Here is an 18703-nt window from a genome sequence, read left to right on the forward strand (position 1 = left end):
TAAACATAACATAATTCAGTAAAATTTGCAGATTTTTTATGATAAATCTATAAATATTTATATAATCTGTTGCAGAGAATGTTTTTTCTCTAACACAGCTGATCTTGATATTTAAAAAAAAAATGTCCCAGGGGTTTGTCAACTCTGTTACGTCTGGCATAAAACAACATTAAAAAAAACCTATAGCATTTATATAAAACCATGTGACCTGCACCTAATGGTGTCACCTTTTCTTCACTTCCTTGGAGGGGAACTATTAATTTGTGCTAAATGTTGAGAACACACCCAGAGTATATTTATTGTGAGTCAACTCTGTTACTATGATTCTGTAGTAAATCTCTCTTTTAATTTTCTAAAATCAAGTATACTATGAAACTTCATTAAAGTGTGGCTTTAGTTATGATGTGTGGTATCTAGTTACAGATAGCACATGGAGTAAAATCACAAAATAGTGAAAAAAATCAACTCTGTTACAATTTGCCAGTGTTGCCAGATTGGGCGGTTACCCGCCCAATTGGGCTGCTTGGCATGGCCATCTGCGGGTAAAAATGGTTAACAAAAATGTTTGTATTGCCTCAGAAATTAATACACTTTGTTGAAATTGGGAAGAATTTAGAATTTAGGTTTTTGAGCACTGTTTGGGCTGGAAATGGTCAGACAAATCTGGCAACACAATATCAGAGCTTGACAGTAAGGGCGTTCATGATGCCGTATTTTTGACGAGGTTGAAAATTTGCTAGGCAGCGAGCATGCTCACTGTGTCCGCGTGAAGCATCCTGGTTAGAATTGCCGTTCACGACGCAGTTGAAGGGAGTGACCGCTGCTTGGCAGTCGTGACACATGGCGTTGAACCATCGCGGGAACAAAAGTTTTGTCAAGCTGCCACGCAGTAACAAAAACCTACTGCTGGGCATAAAGACCTCCTCCATGATGTGAGGAATCTGCCGTGATTGGTGTTCATAGCTCATGTGATTCATGTGTGTGTAGTTGAACGTGCTTCAATTTCTACATGCTGAAATGCATTTCATGCTCAAATGCAGCGTACTCAGAGTGGTATCGCACAACCCACTTACAACAGTAAAAAAGAGAAACAAACCACCCTGTCGTCAGATGCAGGGGCGGAGATATAGGGAGGGCAAGCAGGGCATTTGCCCCTGGGCCCAGGGCCCTCCTGTGTTGGTAGTGGGGGCCCTATTGTGACCAGGGCAGGCCGTATGGAGGGCCCTATAAGTGTTTTGCCCTGGGGCCCTGTATGTAATCGTTCCGCCACTGGTCAGATGCTCCATCTTCGCCACGTCAGGAGTGTATGCCGTAGGTTACAAAAGCAGTACTATTCCACAGGCAGCCTGCTCGACGGTTAGAGTAATGGTTGCGCGCCTGACTTCCATTCGTGATGTCTCCGGTTCGAATCCGCATCGAAACACAGGAAGTCTTTAGTTGCTGATGGTTAATGTGGAAACAGACCCGTTGCGAGAGACTTATGTTTTTTATGTATGAAAGTGCACGAAACAGAGTGGCCTTTGTGGTTGGCGCGCCATGGTAAAGCTACATATTGAACACCTGGGTTCAATCCTCGCAGGATGGGTTGGCGCTGTTAAGTAATTTTAAAACGGTCCTATCTGAATGACGACTTTGGTCCCAAAACACAAAATGAATAGCCTAAAGTGAGTACTAATTAACTGAATTATTACATGGAAGTGAAGCCAAATCATCACAAATTTAACTAAGACTTGTACCATGATTCACCGAGTGGTAACCTGTATCTCTACCTCAAGACCACCCGATTTCTCTCCGAGAAGCAGAGAGAGTCTCGGATTTCACAAGCATGTGCCGGACGATGGTAAGCGCTTCATGGAATTAGCGCCATGATTATTTAATTCCACGAGAGGGCGCCCTGGTACACCCGCTGTCAAAAAAGGTAGATCCACCCACAGACCTATAGATCCACCTTCTTTGCCGCTGTTGAAATCTCGTCGTCCTGATGTGTCCAGCTTGGTTGCGACGCAGTTATCCCCTCCTTTTTAAGACCAAGCAAATCACGTTTTGATCAAATCTTTTCCTGCGTGGTTGCGACCGAGCCTAGTGTCAACCTCTGTTATGTTTGTCCCGTCAACTCTGTTACAAAAGTTGTTTGTTTTTACTTAAACACAGATAAATAAATATGTTTTCTTGTTAATACATACACCAGCAGCAGTACCATAACTAACTAACCCATTACATATAATTGCAAAGCATTAAACTGATTTTAAAGCTATTTATGGAGAAAATGTAAACACTCTTGGCAACTTTTCAGTGAAACGTCTCAATGTTTTAACTCCTGAGAAAAGAATATGTATCATAGAAAACTCAAAGTTAAATAAATGGATATATGGACAAATACTCTGTCAGGGAACACATTATTTTAACATGTAGGCTATTGCATTTAGTTGATATTTACCCTAATTTGCCCGTAACAGAGTTGACAGAATGCACCCATAGTTCTCTGATTTTTAGATAAAATAATAAAAATCATACATGTTTAAGCTTGGCAGATACTGGAAGTGTACAATTTAAAGTATTTTCTTTGAGAATTGATAAAAAGTTTCACAGAAATAAAACATTTTATTTTACTTTTGTCAAAACCTGAAATGTACCCACAATTCTGAAATGACCCACATATAGACATAGACTAGGCTAACTAGGCATAGTCACAGCCCGTCTCTTACAGAATCTGTGGCATAGTCTCAAATTTGAGCACTATGCACTGTGCCCTCGCTGGAATTGACGGCTGAGCATGACATTAGCTCGCCAAAATATGACTAGGTTATTGTTTACAATGCACAGCGTCTGGTGCTTGTATTTCCATTTACTTCACCCCAAAGGACAACAATCACACATACAATACTTTGGTTGGTATGGAAAGGTTGGTGTCCCATCAACATTACTTACAGAATTAGGAGACTGTTGACCAAACTCTTCTACTGAACTGAATGCCACATTTCCTCCCTGTCATTGTCAGCATGGCCGCTGTTTAGTGTGTGCAGTGTCCATCATTCAAGCACTGCATTTTTCCGTCATTGTTAATCATCCTGGCACTTTCAGTGCACTGGCTCAACAGAAATTTTCAGCGTGAGCGCCCTAGGCACTGAAAAACTGCCCGAAGTACACAAGTGCGTGATTTGAGACATAGCCTATGTCTATGCCTCCAATGACCGTGGCCTATTGGACACAAACCAGGATTTCCCCCTGCACTTTAGGACTATATTGAAGGCAGCCACCTCTGAAACAGTCCCCACCTTCTTTAGGTCCCCTGAATAGCCTAGGCTATAACGTAATTGTATTGCAAATTTATTTTCTAAGATTCCTGTACAACATATATTTCATGTGAAGCTGCATAACATTCAAATTATATCGGGGGCCGGATAAAACACCCTTAAGGGCCGCAAACGGCCCTCGACATAGGTTCCCCACACATGGGCTACAGAAATCTGGCTCGGGTAATGACAGTAGGCTACATCAAAACCACCACAGGCATCTGATCTGACGTACTTGTGGAAAAAATAATACATGAAACGGTTCCACTGTTATTTATTTTATAGCACCTCTCAGTTTTAAACTCACTAGTGTTTCATTAATTAGCTGCTAAAATGATAAAACTAACATCAAACAGAAACACATTCATTATTTTTCCTTTTCAACAAAGAAACACACTAGGCCTAGTCTTAGGTCTATTCTCCTTTGTCTTTGGTTGGCAACACTTTGACAACACACAGTTGCTGAGAAGCTCGTACTAGCCACCATCACCATTTCAGCTTCCGTGTAAGTAAATCTGTGGAACAAGATTGTCAAAAAAATATTTGTGTAAGTAATTGAATTCATTACTGAATAAAAGACAAAATTCACAGCACATAGCAATACACAATTCTGCTATTATTATTATTATTACTATTGTTATTATTATTATTATGTGTCACATACTTCTTCTGTCTGGCGTCCTGCTGCGTTGCCTCGGCATCATGAAGTCCAGTCTTTTAATGGAGGACTCTGGGGTTCTCAATAGCTCCTCCAGTTTAAACTGCTCAAGGTACTCCTGCAATAAATTGGTGCACAACATCGGAGAAAACGAAACAAAAGTCATTGTTAATGTAGAATACTTGTCATCTATTCACCACCCTACAGAAGAGCCAGCTCTGAACTTGCGTGGGGCAGTTAGTAGTAGTGGTAGAGTGGTAATAACATTAACAATACATACATAAGTTTATATAGCGCTTTTCATGACACTCAGTCACTTTCAGTAGTTAGCCTATAGAACTTTATTGTCTCCATGGGGCATGTTGGCACCAGATATGAGACACAGACAGGCAAAACAGACAGCAACAAACAGAAAGCAAAAACACAGAACATTACCACTCACACTGCCACATACTACACACTAAGGCTGGATGACAGGTTTAACGCTTCACCTGTTTTGTGCTTTTAAGAGTAGTGCAATACATAAAATCTAGGGATGCACCGATACCGCTTTTTTGAAAACCGATACAAGTACGAGTACATTAATGTGTGTACTTGCTGATACCGAGTACCGATACCGATACCTTTTACCACCAAAATACAATGAAAATAAATGCATGGCCTTGTTTTCTTCCACCTGTGATATTTCTATTATCTATTTCCATGTAGATTTAAATGTTACTAAATGTAGAGGTGCCACTTTTTTCCATACTGCTTTCAAGTCCACAGAACATGACAAGATTTTGCATTGTTTTGTGTAATAGCAGTATCGTTCCTGGTATCGGCAAGTGCTTGACGAGTACGAGTACGAGTATAATGAGCAGTATCGGGTGCCGCATCCCTAATAAAATCGCAACAGAGTAGGCCCACATCCAAGAAAAAAGTCCCTACATACTATGATCGTCTTTTGCATTGAAATGACTAAAACAATTTTGGAAATTATAATTTGGGGTGCGATTTTTAGGGGGTCTTTGGCAAAACTTCTGCTGTAGGGGTCCCCAGCTGAAATGTTTGAGAATCCCTGCATTAGGACACTAGTAATGGGATTTTCGGCTATTTTCTGAGATGCAGTTCTTTAGGCTCTCCTAGGAGAGTCGGCTCTTTCGGCTCCCAATCGGCCCCCCATACGTACATATTTCTCTAAGTTTCTGGTCCACTCCTGTCGTGTTTATACTTCTTAACTACTGTCTTTAACCCTTGCCGATGCCCATTATACATTTTTGCCAATTATGTACTGTTTTTATACAAACAAACACACCTACAAGGGAAAACAAATCGTCGGCCCTGTGGAAATTGCAGAGCATATGTGCAGCAAGAAGGAGGGGAAGAGACAATAAGTTAATTTTTTTTTTTTTTTTTAATCGTCTCCCAGAATGGCTCCCATTATGGAGCCGGTTCCCGTCGTTCACTTCAAAGACCCGGCTCTTAGAATCGGCTCGTTCGCGACCGACACATCACTATACAGTAGGACACATCTGCCAGACAGGGGCGCTGCCAGGAATTTTGGGCCCTATGAAAGATTAGATTCTCCCGTCTTTCCTTAAGTTTTTGCCAACCTGCCTTCACTGTCACCACCAGCTCACCATCATGTGATTAACACATAGATTGTATATTACTAACATTCTATGGGTAAGCCCACGCCTGAGACCTCAGTCGCTCTGTACACCTGCTGCCAGCATTTTTCGGATGCTGTCCGATTCAACGCCTCGCGCGCCAGATTGGACCGCACCATTTCACAAGAGCTCAGGGGGAAGGGTAAATGACAATATAATAAAGAACTGACGATATGGGGAATCGACAGTTGTGTGTTTAATAAGCTTATTTCCAATTACTATTTCTTTGTAATTATACATTTCTTTAAAAAAAAGCAAGAACATATTATTAATATTTTATTATCCCATCCGCGGGCCGAGGGCCGTGCTGTGTTGGGCCGGGCCGTTAGAATCAGTACCACCTTTCCCCCCCTAGCGGCGCCCCTGCTGCCAGATTACCTGAGGTTGCGTTTGCGTCCGCTGCTTTGGTTTGGACTGAGGGGTACGACTGCCTCCTTTCTTTTCTCCTTCTATGCCCATGTCATGTTCTTTCTCTTTTTCTTTTTCCCTTTCTCTCTGCTGCAGGATGCCTTGGCGTGTCGTCCGGTATTCCAAGGCAAAGTCGCTCACGGTCTTGCAGAAGGTCTCCGCACTGGTCTCTCTCACCACCGAGCGGGAGTAACCCAAAAACAACAGGAACGCATGAAACCTGCAACGGGAAGACTTCAGGTCAGGATGAATGTGTTTGTAAGACAACCTGGCATTGGCAGAGTTCAAATCTCATCGGGAAAAGGACAAGTTGTATGAGTAAGGCCTGAGAAAGTATCAGGGGAAGGCCAGGTGGGACCAGTGTTTCTCCAGGGGGACACATGAATTGGCAAAAGATATCAATTTTTGCTATGAATATATAACATGCAAATGCTAGTGTGTATGTATGAGTAGATGTGTGTGTGTGTGTGTGTATGTTGAGAGTAGGCCTATGTGTTTTATTGACAGCATTTGTGTATGAATGTATATTGCACCTGATATTCTGATGTTGTCCTTGTGTACTCTATTGTGTATATGTTTTTGTCTTCATGTTTGGCTGTAAACTTATTTGATGGTGGTGGAAACAAATTTCCCCTTGGGGACAATAAAGGCAATCTAATCTAATCAAAAATGTCTATCGTGTCGCGGTTAGAAACTCATTGGCTGTTCAGCACAGGGGTCACGGCAGGGTCCAGGAGAAAATGTACAGGGCCCCTGGCCCACCTTGGAGTTCAAAGCTCAGGGGAAAAAAGTATAAGTTGTATAATGAATGTAAAACTGCTGTGCTTAAAACGGAAGAAGGGATAAGATCCACAAGGTAAACCAAGCAAACATTAGAGCTGAGAACACAGTTTGGACGAGACTGAGTAAGACTCCAGCTGACTGTTGATAAGCTGTCAAGGAAAGTTGTCTATCTGTCAAATTTCCGCGCACACGCACAGACACACAGACACACAGACACACACACACACACACACACACACACACACACACACACACACACACACACACACACACACACACACACTAATCCCCCACCTGTTGATGACGCGCCTGTGGACGGCCCGGAGCACCTTCAGTCGTTCCTCACACTCCTTCAGAAACTCAGGGAGTTTGTGTCTCAGAGAGCCCTCCTTTCCAGACCCATTACACCTGTACCACCCAGGAAGTATTTTTTTTATTATTTTTTACAGTAATTGGCCTCCACACATTTTTTTCACACTTTCTGTGTTCTTTTTTTTCTCCAAAATTAGCATATGCCACAGAATGCAAAACCAACAAGAAACAGTTTTCAACTCATTTGTGATCAGTTGTGAGAAAATACTTGTGATGAAGATGAAAACAATAAATTGTGTGCAGTAGACGGTTGCAAGAAGAAGCACCTATCTGTTTTCTCCTTTCCAAAGGATGCTGCAAGGTATGTATTGACAGAGCTGATTTATAATCCATTTCTAATCCATATAATAATTGTGCGTTTGATTTGCAAAACGTGTCAAGGCTGAGAATTAGTGTTAGGTCTCGCTACCTTCTGAGGTAACTGTAAAATATAAGTGTAAGGCTTTAGAATATGCCCCTTTTTTGTGTGTAAACAGTTGCAAATTTAGAAAACAGTGAAAACTGTACGCACAGTACTGACCCAGTGTTACCAGCACGGCCTCCATTGCCCCCATTGCCACCAGTGCCGCCATTACTGGCCCTTCCCTTGGCCTTCTTGTCACCATCCTTCTCCAGCAGCTTCAGCTGCTCCCATGATGCTTTGCAATGGGCCTCCAGCTGGCTCAGGTTGGCCTGCACCTGGGTGTAATCACACTGAAAACACACAAACAGGAACACAAAAAGACCAATGTTGAATGATTTGAATTGCCACTCTTTACTTTTTTTTCTCCGTTATTTTCTTGTTCTTTTACGAGTTTATAGACGTATATACGTGTATACAAGTATGACTCTGTTGTAACTCAGGAGTTACTATATATTAACATTTTCAATTCTGGACACATTCTTGAGTGTTTAAAGCTGAACTATATGCACTTTGGGAGAAATCTGGGAAAATCAACATGTTGTAAAACATATCCTGACTTACTGTATAAAGTCAGATCTCTGTGACATTTGTCACAGAGATAAGCAGTTAGATACAAAATCATGTGAAACCATCTTTACATGGAGCCTGCAAGAAATTACGTTGGTGATTGCGGGTCTTTGACATCTATTTTAGAGGTCAGATGAAGGTCAGATAAAGGCCTAATAGTAGTCTACACATTTCCCCATAGGCAGCAGATCGAGAACACATGGCCATGTCAATGCCTCTTTATCAGATTGGGCATGGGAACAGTATGGTACCAATGTGAAGTGCTTTCAGTAGCTACAATTACTACATTAGTGATCTTTCATTGTCAAAGTGAAAATAATATCTATTATTATATGGTTGTGACGTCATCGGTCGAATGCTCCATTCATTTCAACGGGGCTCCCCAACGTTCGCACGTCTGTTATTTTTCGATAACGGACGGGTTGGTCTATAACAGACCGCTGTCAATGGCAACAAGACTTTTCACTGCTAAAGCGACTTTTCAACAAGACTCTAATCAGCTGCTGTGATAGACAACACCTGTTGTCCTGGCTACCTGTTGCCTAGCGGTGTTCCACAACGGCACTGTTTTGTTTTGCGCAGCAACAATCTTAACATTAAATAGGCCTAAAGAAATGTCCCCGCCATGTGTGAATCATTTAAGTATATCCATATAATAAGCGGGTTAACTTTCGGCGAGTCGGTCGCTTTGTGGAATAGCAGCACTTCAGAGAGAACAAGACCCCTCCGCTCCGCGTCGGGGTCTAAAGATTCTCTCTGTCGTGCTGCTATTCCACGGTAGCGACCTTCTCGCCGAACGTTAACCCTTACATAATGTCTTGCAACACTTCCTGGAGTTAACAGTTTTTCAATGCATTTGAAATATGTTACAAATTAACTTTAATCAAACAGTTAACAGAGTTTTATTTTTAAATCACTTCAAATATATATAATTGTCCTCACCACTTTCATATCTTCCTTTATTACCAGTGAACCTACAATATATGCTTGTTGTACAGGTAGGCCTTCTGTCCAACTGTATGATCGCTCTATTGCTCACCTTTAAGGCGAGTTCTAAACATACTCCAAATATCATCCCTAGAGTTATGCGGCATCAGCAGACACATTACAACATAGAAACAACTTTTGCATTGATATTTGGAGTATGTTAAATATGCTAAAATGTCACTATTAGGATGATACCTTCCTCTTTCCACATGCAGTTGCATTGCTGAAGCTTTCCTTGACTTGTCAGTATTTTTTTTTTTGTTCAGCCCGTCTCGAGATTGTGGCCATTCTAATGGAGGAATAGTTTATTTACATTTTTAGAAAAATCATTAACATTTATGCCCCCTGTGTTTATGTGGCTACTGTAGATTCGGTGACTGGAGGATCTTACCAGAGAGAGTAGAGAGAGAGAGGTTCCATTGGCCCATTGTTTCCGGGTTCTATTGCAAGGGGGAGGGGGGGGGGATCCCCCTTTAGGTAGACCTAGGCAGACCTAAGGACTGTTCTATTCAATGCTAGGAGCATTATGACACGCCCCTTTAGGCAGACCGGAACCTGGTCACGTTAGGTGCCCATAGAAACCTATTATGTTGGCATATCTCTATATACTTAAAGAATCTCTGATCTTACTGTACCTTGCTGGCGCGGGAGACGGCGGTGATGTCAGAATAGAGGTCAGTGCATTGTGGGTAGACCTGCAGCAGCAGCAGGCACACGTGATGCAGTAATGGCTGCCGGCCATGGGTGTCCCTCACCTGAGACAGCTTGGCCAGGTAGCTCAGCTCGAAGCCTCGCGCCTGCAAAAGTTCACAGACAGAGTGGGAGTGTTAGGAGGAAATGTGTGTGTGTGTGTGTGTGTGTGTGTGTGTGTGTGTGTGTGTGTGTGTGTGTGTGTGTGTGTGTGTGTGTGTGTGTGTGTGTGTGTGTGTGTGTGCGCGCGCGCGTGTGTGTGTGTTTGTATGTATTATTTTTTTTTGTCATGATTTTTATGACAGCTTGGCCAGGTTGCTCAATTCGAAGCCAAACGCCTGAAGCAGAGGTCAGTGTTAGTGTGAGTGCCAATGTGTTTGGTGTGTGTGTGAGTGTGTGCACAGGGAAGCCAACGGGGGGAACAAAGGGGTCAGTTGTCCTGGACCCAGGGAGCGAGAGGGCCCAGAAATGGGTTCAGAGAGAGAGAGAGAGAGAGAGAGAGAGAGAGAGAGAGAGAGAGAGTGAGTAAATAGACAGACAGATGGATCCGGTGCGCGCTCGCACATACACACACACACACACACACACACACACACACACACACACACACACACACACACACACACACACACACACACATTTACATACTTGAATACATGCAACAGCAAAAAATAATTCACCTTGCAGCCATTTAAAAAGTTGCCTATTGCCAGCACTGTTGCCAGGATACATCGGAACGTCTCATTGGCTGCCAGCTGTTCCATGGCGAGCTTGAGATGAAAGAGAGGCTCTGCGATTTCCTACGAGCAAGACTTCAGTGAAGCAATCAACACAGCACAAACAAAAACAAACACAAACACAACTACTCCAGAAATACTCCAGAAATGAAAGAGAACTGCTTTTGCTATCGCTGTCAAGCATAGTTTTTTAATGTTAAAGCCATGTTTGTGATGAAAGGAATACAAACAAGCAAACAGAAGTTGTTTAGCAACCATGAGTTGCTGCATAGTCTTTGAAGTATTTCAAATAAAAAGAGATTAAAATGTGCAATGACCATATTATGCGACACAGTCTTTTTTATGCATTTCATCAAATGAAAATAGAAAATATCACGTAATGAGCATATTTAGCTCCATCTTTGTTTGAGGTACATGAGTTATCTTTCCCTTTCTGAACGCCCTGGTGTACTTACCCGCTCCAGTGTGTCATAGTCCAGAGCGAAGGCCCAAAGTTGAAGCCTGGGGCTCAAGTGCGAGATGCCCCCCAGAGTCTGCAAGCAATGCTCAGCTGGGGCCAGAGGACAGCGAGGGCTCTGGGCCTTGGCCTCCTTGATCAGCTTCAACTCCTCGTCAGTTGGAACCAGAGCCTGGAGTTTCTATGGATGTAAATGGATTTAGCAATAAATAGTTTTGCATGAAAATATGGACAGTGACTTTTGCCCCCATTAACGTGGGCAAAGTTGGATCAAGGCCTAGGTGGAGGTAGGATGCATGTCATCTTTACATGTTATAATATTATCAATTTGACCCCAAAATATTTGAAGTGTATTAAACATAAATGGAACATCCATATTTTGCTAATACATGTTCCAATCTGTCTAGATTATGTAAAATACAAGAACATACGTTATTTAGAACAGAACATTTTGCTTTATTTAGGGCTCTGGTAACTGATATTTTTGGAGGATTTTTTTAAATATAGGAATTTTCTTCCAAAAGCGCATTGGTGAGGTCACACACTGATTGGTTGAGAAGGCCTTGCTCTCAGTCTCTGCTCTAATTGATTTTGAAGGTGTTTTATCAGCTTCAGGTTAGGACTGTCATCCATACCAAACTCTGTCACCCATGAGTGCGTTGCAATATGCGACCTTGCCTCCTCCACTTGCTTCTCGTCATGATGACATCACTGACAACAGCATTATATTTCAATATCTTGCAAAAGCTCAATTGTAGAGTCTTTTTCTCATTTGTAATTGGGATGGTGAATGAAAAACAGTCCCTCAAAAGTTGTTGTGGCTAGGCTGACAGCTGGGAAACTTTATCGTTTTCTCCACAGAGGAGGGGCCAGGAGGCGGGACGAGGAGACAAGCGCAAGTGGAGGAGGCAAGGTCGCATATTAAAACGCACTCCATGTCTTTATGGACCTTGCTTTGTGCACTGGTGTGCAGACATATTGGAAGAGGAAGGAGCTCACTCCAAACGGTTCCCACAACGTTGGGAGCATGGAATTGTCCAGAATGTTTTGATATCCTGAAAAAATCAAAGATCCTTTCATTGGAACTGAGGGCCCAAAGCCTAACTCCTGAAAAACAACCCCACAGCATATTTCCTCCTTCACCAAATTTCGGCCATGGAAACCCATTCCGTGAAGCTCTCTGTGTGTACTGCACTTGGGCTCATCTAAAGGTCACATAAAGTTTGGAGCTCTGTTGCAATTGTGAAGAAAGTCGACCACGTGTTTCTGCTATGCACCTCAGCATTCGCTCACCTCTCTTCGTCGGTTTATGGGGCTTACCACTTTGTGGCTGAGTGGCTGTTGTTCCCAAACGTTCTTATGATAAAGCTGACAGTTGAATGTGGAGTACTTAGGAGCCAGGAAATTACATGACTGGATTTGTTGCACAGGTGTCCACAGGTTCTATGACAGTTCCAGGACACTGGAGCTCCTGAGAGTGGCCAAGCCTTTCACACATGTTTGTAAGAGCAGTCTGCATGCGAAGGTGCTTTATTTTAGCCACCGTTGGCCAGTCCAAGTGATTAGGACACCTGTTTCTAATGATTTGGATAGGTGAGCGAACACTTTTGGTGATAGTTGTTTGTTTGACAGGGTGTTGGAGGGTGATGCATAGTAAGTGTCTGAGACTGGAGCTAACTTACCTGCACATCCTCCCGGTCCAATACGCAGCAGTCCATGCTATATATGGCTGGGGGCAGCAGGTGAGGAGGGGGCAGGCTGCTCAGAGCTATGGTGATGATGTTGCTCCTCTTCACCCCCAGCACCGACACACACGGCTGCTTCTGAAGAGGAGGAGGACAGATGTGAGGAATTAAGAGAATTACGAGAGAAATGAGAAATCAAAGAAGGAAAGAGAAAATACTTGAGGCCTGAATCCCTCATTTTCTCTATCTCTCTGTCTCTGTCTGTCCATCTGTCTGTCTGTCCGTCAGTACGTCTGTCTCTCTCTCTCTCTCTCTCTCACTCACACACACACACACACACACACACACACACACACACACACACACACACACACACACACACACACACACACACACACACACACACCTCCCTCTCTCATTTCTCTCATCATCAGGCTCTGGATTGCCCCTCCACACACACTGTACTATATTGCTCACCTGTCGTCCCATCATTAAGCTGCGGAGTGCTCCGTTGGTAGCCCCGCGACTCTTACTCTCAAACAGGAACTCCAGCCGGTTGGTGTCCAGCCTGACAGGTTCCAGCCCCGCCCAGATGCTCTGCTGCCCAAACCGGCACACCTGGCACAGAGGAACACAGGGGATGCAGTCACAGCACAGCAGAGGTGTCAATCGTGTTCGGAATTTGAAAAAACCTCCACACAACGCCACATTTTCCTTTCAACTAAGGTGACTTCACTTGATAGAGAGAAATGTATTTTCAATTTCCTTGTATGGCCTGCACGTGCTTATGAAGAAACTGACAACATATTGACAGAAAAGGTCAAAACACTGGGACTTACAAAAACAAAGGGCCCATTCATTATAATGCATGCACTCTGCAGCATTGCAATGCTGCATTATGGTTAGAAATTCCTAATTATTAAGTGTGCATGTGCAGTGCTGTGCAGCCTGCCACAGGATGTGCCATCACAAACTATCCTAAAATTTGACTTGACTTGATTTGACTTGACTTACCCTGGGCACCGGAGGAAGGCTCTGCAGCTCCCTCCAATGGAGCTTCAGGGTACGACTACCACCTCCACCAGCACTACCATTACCACCATCACCACTTCCACCTGTCGGCCCGTGGGACGGGGAGGCAAAGCCAGGTGGGAGAGGAGGAGCGCAGGGTGGCAGAGGTGGAGGTACGGGGGGCGTCGGAGGCAAACTGCCGTCCGACCACGATGACGTTGATGCGAAGGCGTTGTCACTGTCCTCGTTGTGGGCGTCCAGTCCAATGTCCTCGTCGTCCCACAGGTCGGAGAAGTCAAGCGTGTTAAGGCGAAGTCGAGGGGTGGCCAAGTGGCGGGTGAAGCATGCCCAGGATTGGTCAGCTCCCAGATAATCCGAATGTTTCATTCTTTTTGTTGCACAAAACTGTATATTTTATAGAGATCGAATGTTACTTGTTTAAGTTTAAAGAGTCTGGAAAAATAGATGATGCCCAGTGTATATAGTCATGAATAGAAATGATCAGTCCATTGTACCTTCTGCAACCAGTTCTGTTATTCCATAAAATATTCCATGAATAATCCCATATCAGCCATCATAGTCCATCATGCTGCAAGAAATCTCCATCTCAGAGATTCATCGGTTTTGTGACCTGTATAGGCAATGTAATGATATTAGAACATATGTTTACATACACAGTAGAAAATGTCTGTGTCCTTTTTACAGTTTTATAGCACGAGTGACCTGGGGCCTTCTGTTCTAAGACTTCTAAGGTTGCCTACAGAATCTTTCCCGATGTGAAAATCGGAAAAGATACATTATGCACCAAAACATTCAAACATGCATAAACAGGTTTTCACACACATTCTGGTTATACATCCAATTTCACAAAACTGCACATGTACATGCACTATTTCCACATTAAGTCAGTAGTAGTTGTAGTAGTAGCAGTAGTAGTACATGTCTGCATGAGAAGTAACATAGGCCTAGCTTTGTGTTTGCACATGCGAGCTTTTCTAAATTGGGCCCTTGGACAAAAGGATAACTCACCTGGTTGTCAACTTCCAATAATGATGACTCATCAAGAAAATGAATAAAAAAGCAAAAAGCAAAAGTCATCTAAAAACAACAAATTGAATCCAGAAAAGTAGCATGTTGTATGCTTCCAGTGTAACTATTTCACAGTCGTATTTGTCCTCTTGATATGCTTATCCCTTCCTAGCATCAAGTTTTGAGTCCTCTTCTCTGCTGAGCATGGTCCGTCCTTGCTGCCTGCTCCAATTGCATGTGTGTATGGGAGCTTAAAGATTTGTGCAAATGAATCTTGCATCACTACATGCCGCCCTACAGCTTCTGTCATTCGAACATCTGTCTGGACAGTGTGTGTGTGTGTGTGTGTGTGTGTGTGTGTGTGTGTGTGTGTGTGTGTGTGTGTGTGTGTGTGTGTGTGTGTGTGTGTGTGTGTGTGTGTGTGTTGCCAGTGTTTATTTGAGTTGCACCCTTTTCCTTAATTTCCTAATCGTGGCCTCCATCTTCTGTTTACACGGCTACTTGTATACACAGAGTGGCGCTATCTTAGCCTACTGATCTCCCCCCTCCTTCACCTCCCCATCCTTCCCTTCCCCTCAATCCTTCAACAGCAAATTACTGTACACCCCTAACCCTCTTTTCTCACTGACTGATAGCAGCATCTCTCCTCTCTCCCCTCCTCTTTGATGAGGGAATGCTGAAAGAAACATTCAAGGGCTTTGAGCAGTTGAATTTTACAGTACATCACAGAAATGATTATTTTGGACTATTAAGCTAGCCTAGTTTCTCACTGAACAACATATGTCCTCCTCTCTACTGAGTCAAAAATGAAAAAAAAACATTAGATGTTTTTTTTCCTATTTTTTGCTCAATTACTGCTATTGGATTTGATAGCAGGGTTGGTTCGAGCCACTGACAAGGTCAACATGTGCATATGCTTGTATAGATGACATTGCCATTAATAGTATCCACTGATTACTGTATGGAACATATAATATAGTCATATAATAGGTGGGTCATGTACATGACAAAAACAAATTGCAAACATTTGCTTCCATGTTAATGTGCATGTTTGCTAACATGCTGTTGCAAGTGGTACTTGTATGACGTCCAATGTATGATGATAAGCATTGGGAACATCATGCTTGGGTCATATAATAGGCCAGTGTAAATCAGTGTTCACAGAAGCAATTCTCAAACAAATTGTGAACATTGGCTTACATTAAGAAATGTACATTCTTGTGTACTGAAGATGTCATTGTAATTCCCCCTTGGTGTATGACGGTGAGGACATGGGACATCATGCTTGGGTCACAGAAATCACACAAACAAATTCTAACATTTGATTCCATACTGTACGTACGGTAAATGACATGTGAATGCGTGTGAAGATGCTCTTGTCATTCCACCTTTGTGTATGATGATGAAGATACGTTTACATGAAACAACCACATACAAAGAAATCTCAAACAATCCCCTGTGAATGTAATGTATGCAGGGAAGCATACAGGGAGGGACAAGCAGGTCAGCTGGCCTTGGCCGAAGGAGGCCCACAGGATGCACCCATTGGATCCCCATTACATGATAAGTGTTGAAGGGGGCCCTTTTACTTGACTTTGTTCTGGGCCCGGCCAAAGCTGTCAGCGGCCGTGTTTTTGTGTATGATGAGAAGGATATGAAACACTGTACATGAAACATCCTATGTTCATCACACAAACAAATCTAAAACAATTGTCTGCCTCTGAATGTAAATGTAGGCTACGTGCCTAACTGCTGAATAAGGGCAGGCCTGTCACAGCCATGCATGCAACAGGGCAATGGCCTAGGGTCGTCTAGCTGAAAGGGGGGACCCCTGGTAATGTACTTGTATTCAAATGACACAAAAGACAAGTGAGTGAGGCAAAAGCTCCCTAAATTCAATGACCAAAAAGTTAAATGATACTGTGATCAACTGGGGGGTGGGTGGGCCAAGTGATGGGGGAGCAGGGCTGCGGGAGAATCAAGTCCCTCTTTGCCTAGGGCCCCCTGAACACTTTGAAATGGCCCTGCATATGGGCCCTCATTGGCAGAGGGAAAACCAAACACACTGTGGCCTCGTGGGAAAGGAAATTGCCTGTGCCTTCAACCGTCCGTACGATTCTCGGGAACTGACTGTCTGGGTTCTGTCACTTCATAAATCATGTCATTTGTGTGTGTGTGTGTGTGTGTGTGTGTGTGTGTGTGTGTGTGTGTGTGTGTGTGTGTGTGTGTGTGTGTGTGTGTGTGTGTGCGTGCGTGTGTGTTCGTACGCGTGCCTGTGTGTGTCTGTATGTGTGTGTGTGTATGCGTGTGTGCGTACGTGCGTGTGTGCGTGTGTCCATCCGTCCATGCGTGCGTGTGTGTGTGTGTCTTCTCCATCCCCACACTGCTATATTTTGTTTGTAAACTGGCGGGATGTGATAGACATCGCCTGGGTTTTTAATCTGGGCAGTAATGATGTGTAATCATGTCTCATTAGTGCTCTCCCCTGGGGGCATCCTACAGTAACGGCTCTCTCTGGGAGCCAAAGGTCACAAGAAGTCTGGGCTGGGCTGGGCTGGGCAGTAGCCGAGAAATGCTGTGTCTTGAGGAGACGGCTTTATTCAATTTAATTGATTTAATTTGATTTATTTTTTATGTTTAATTGAAATATTTAGTAGTCAGAGAGAAAGAACATGCACATCCGTCTCAAAAATTTTTGGGTGCAGGACCAGCAAAAATACAATGAAAAAACTGAATGAAAAGTCCGCGACACCAAGCTCCCGCTTTTTTTAATGTGTTTTTTAACATTAAAAAAAGAGCAAGGGGAGCTTGGTGTCGCGGACTTTTCATTCAGTTTTTTAATTGAAATATTTAGTCATGTGCCCAGACGTTGTCATTGTGAAAGAAAGAACAGTTTGGATTTTGGGGGGTTTAGTGAAAACTACACAGGGGTGGCGTCAGAAAGTGTGCCTCCACCCCTGAAAAACAGAGGCCTCCGCCCCAACTTTGAAGCTCTGCGGCGGCTGAAACATTACCACCTACCACTTGTTACCTCTGTCTGCATCTGCATGTTCATAAACATTTAGAGTTCAAGTGCACGTCAATCTATTTTAACCTTTAGGTAATGCTGTAGAATACATATTTCTGCAAATTGCACATTGCAAACACATTCATATAGACAATATCTAGAGTGAAGACAATGTGACATTGAAAACAAGAGCTGCTTATGTGTTTAAAAGAAGAAGACTTTTTGTAAAAACATTTGAAACAATTTTGCCTGGAGTAGGCAGAAGTTCCATTTCCGAGGTAGATAATGTTATCTAAGATAAGCACTCCCATTCACAAACATACCCTTGCAGTAGCGGACATGGTAGGTGCAGAAAATGGATGCAGTCATTAGATTTACAGTAGGCCTACACACTGTCACTGGGCCACCATACGATTCATAAGGATTTCATTTCACATTTTGTATGTCAAAGCATTTCATTCTCTACAATACTTTTGTCATTGTATTATTTAAGCATTCATGTTGAGTAGGACAATAATAAAGATGTATAGGCTACCTGGACTGTTTTTAATGTGAACCATTTCCAAATCTCTGTGTCATCTAACCTGAGCATAATTAATTGAAACCAGAAGTGATTATTGTAAGAAAAGAAAGCAATATGAAGGGTTTATTTGTAAAACGGTGTATCTCCATTTTGTAGAATGTTGGGAAATTTACATTTTTGTATTGGGCATTCCATTGCATTACATTGCAAAAAGCATTTTAAATAGGTTAAAAAAGTATGTTCTCAAAATATTTGAATGGTAAGAATTCACACATAGGTGATAGGACCTCTGAACAGTAATTTTCAATAATAAGATGAAAAAGTCAAAAAATGGAGATACACCGTTTTGCAAACCCTTCATATAATAAATATATATATAATTGTATAGTTTTAAATAACATATAGGCCTACTTTATATGGCCTAGGCTACTTTTAAATACA

At 42.8% G+C, this 18703-nt stretch overlaps 2 protein-coding genes across 2 annotated transcripts in view; one reads left to right on the forward strand and one right to left on the reverse strand.

Annotated features, from left to right (window-relative positions):
• The window catches only part of si:ch211-63p21.1 (uncharacterized), a 28233-nt gene that overhangs the window by 746 nt on the left and 8784 nt on the right, over window positions 1-18703 (forward strand). The window lies entirely within an intron of this gene.
• si:ch211-63p21.2 (FH1/FH2 domain-containing protein 1) lies at window positions 2115-14972 on the reverse strand. Its single transcript, XM_063186527.1, has 12 exons — window positions 14733-14972; window positions 13707-14334; window positions 13170-13310; window positions 12690-12830; window positions 11006-11188; window positions 10494-10613; window positions 9759-9920; window positions 7687-7859; window positions 7089-7202; window positions 5982-6231; window positions 3958-4069; window positions 2115-3808 (listed from the first exon to the last, which is right to left on the reverse strand). The coding sequence occupies exons 2-12, from the start codon at window positions 14088-14090 to the stop codon at window positions 3780-3782; spliced, it is 1809 nt and encodes a 602-aa protein (XP_063042597.1). The 5' UTR covers window positions 14091-14334; window positions 14733-14972; the 3' UTR covers window positions 2115-3779.

The sequence above is a fragment of the Engraulis encrasicolus genome, chromosome 21, assembly GCF_034702125.1.
Source record: "Engraulis encrasicolus isolate BLACKSEA-1 chromosome 21, IST_EnEncr_1.0, whole genome shotgun sequence".
NCBI classification, from domain to species: domain Eukaryota; kingdom Metazoa; phylum Chordata; class Actinopteri; order Clupeiformes; family Engraulidae; genus Engraulis; species Engraulis encrasicolus.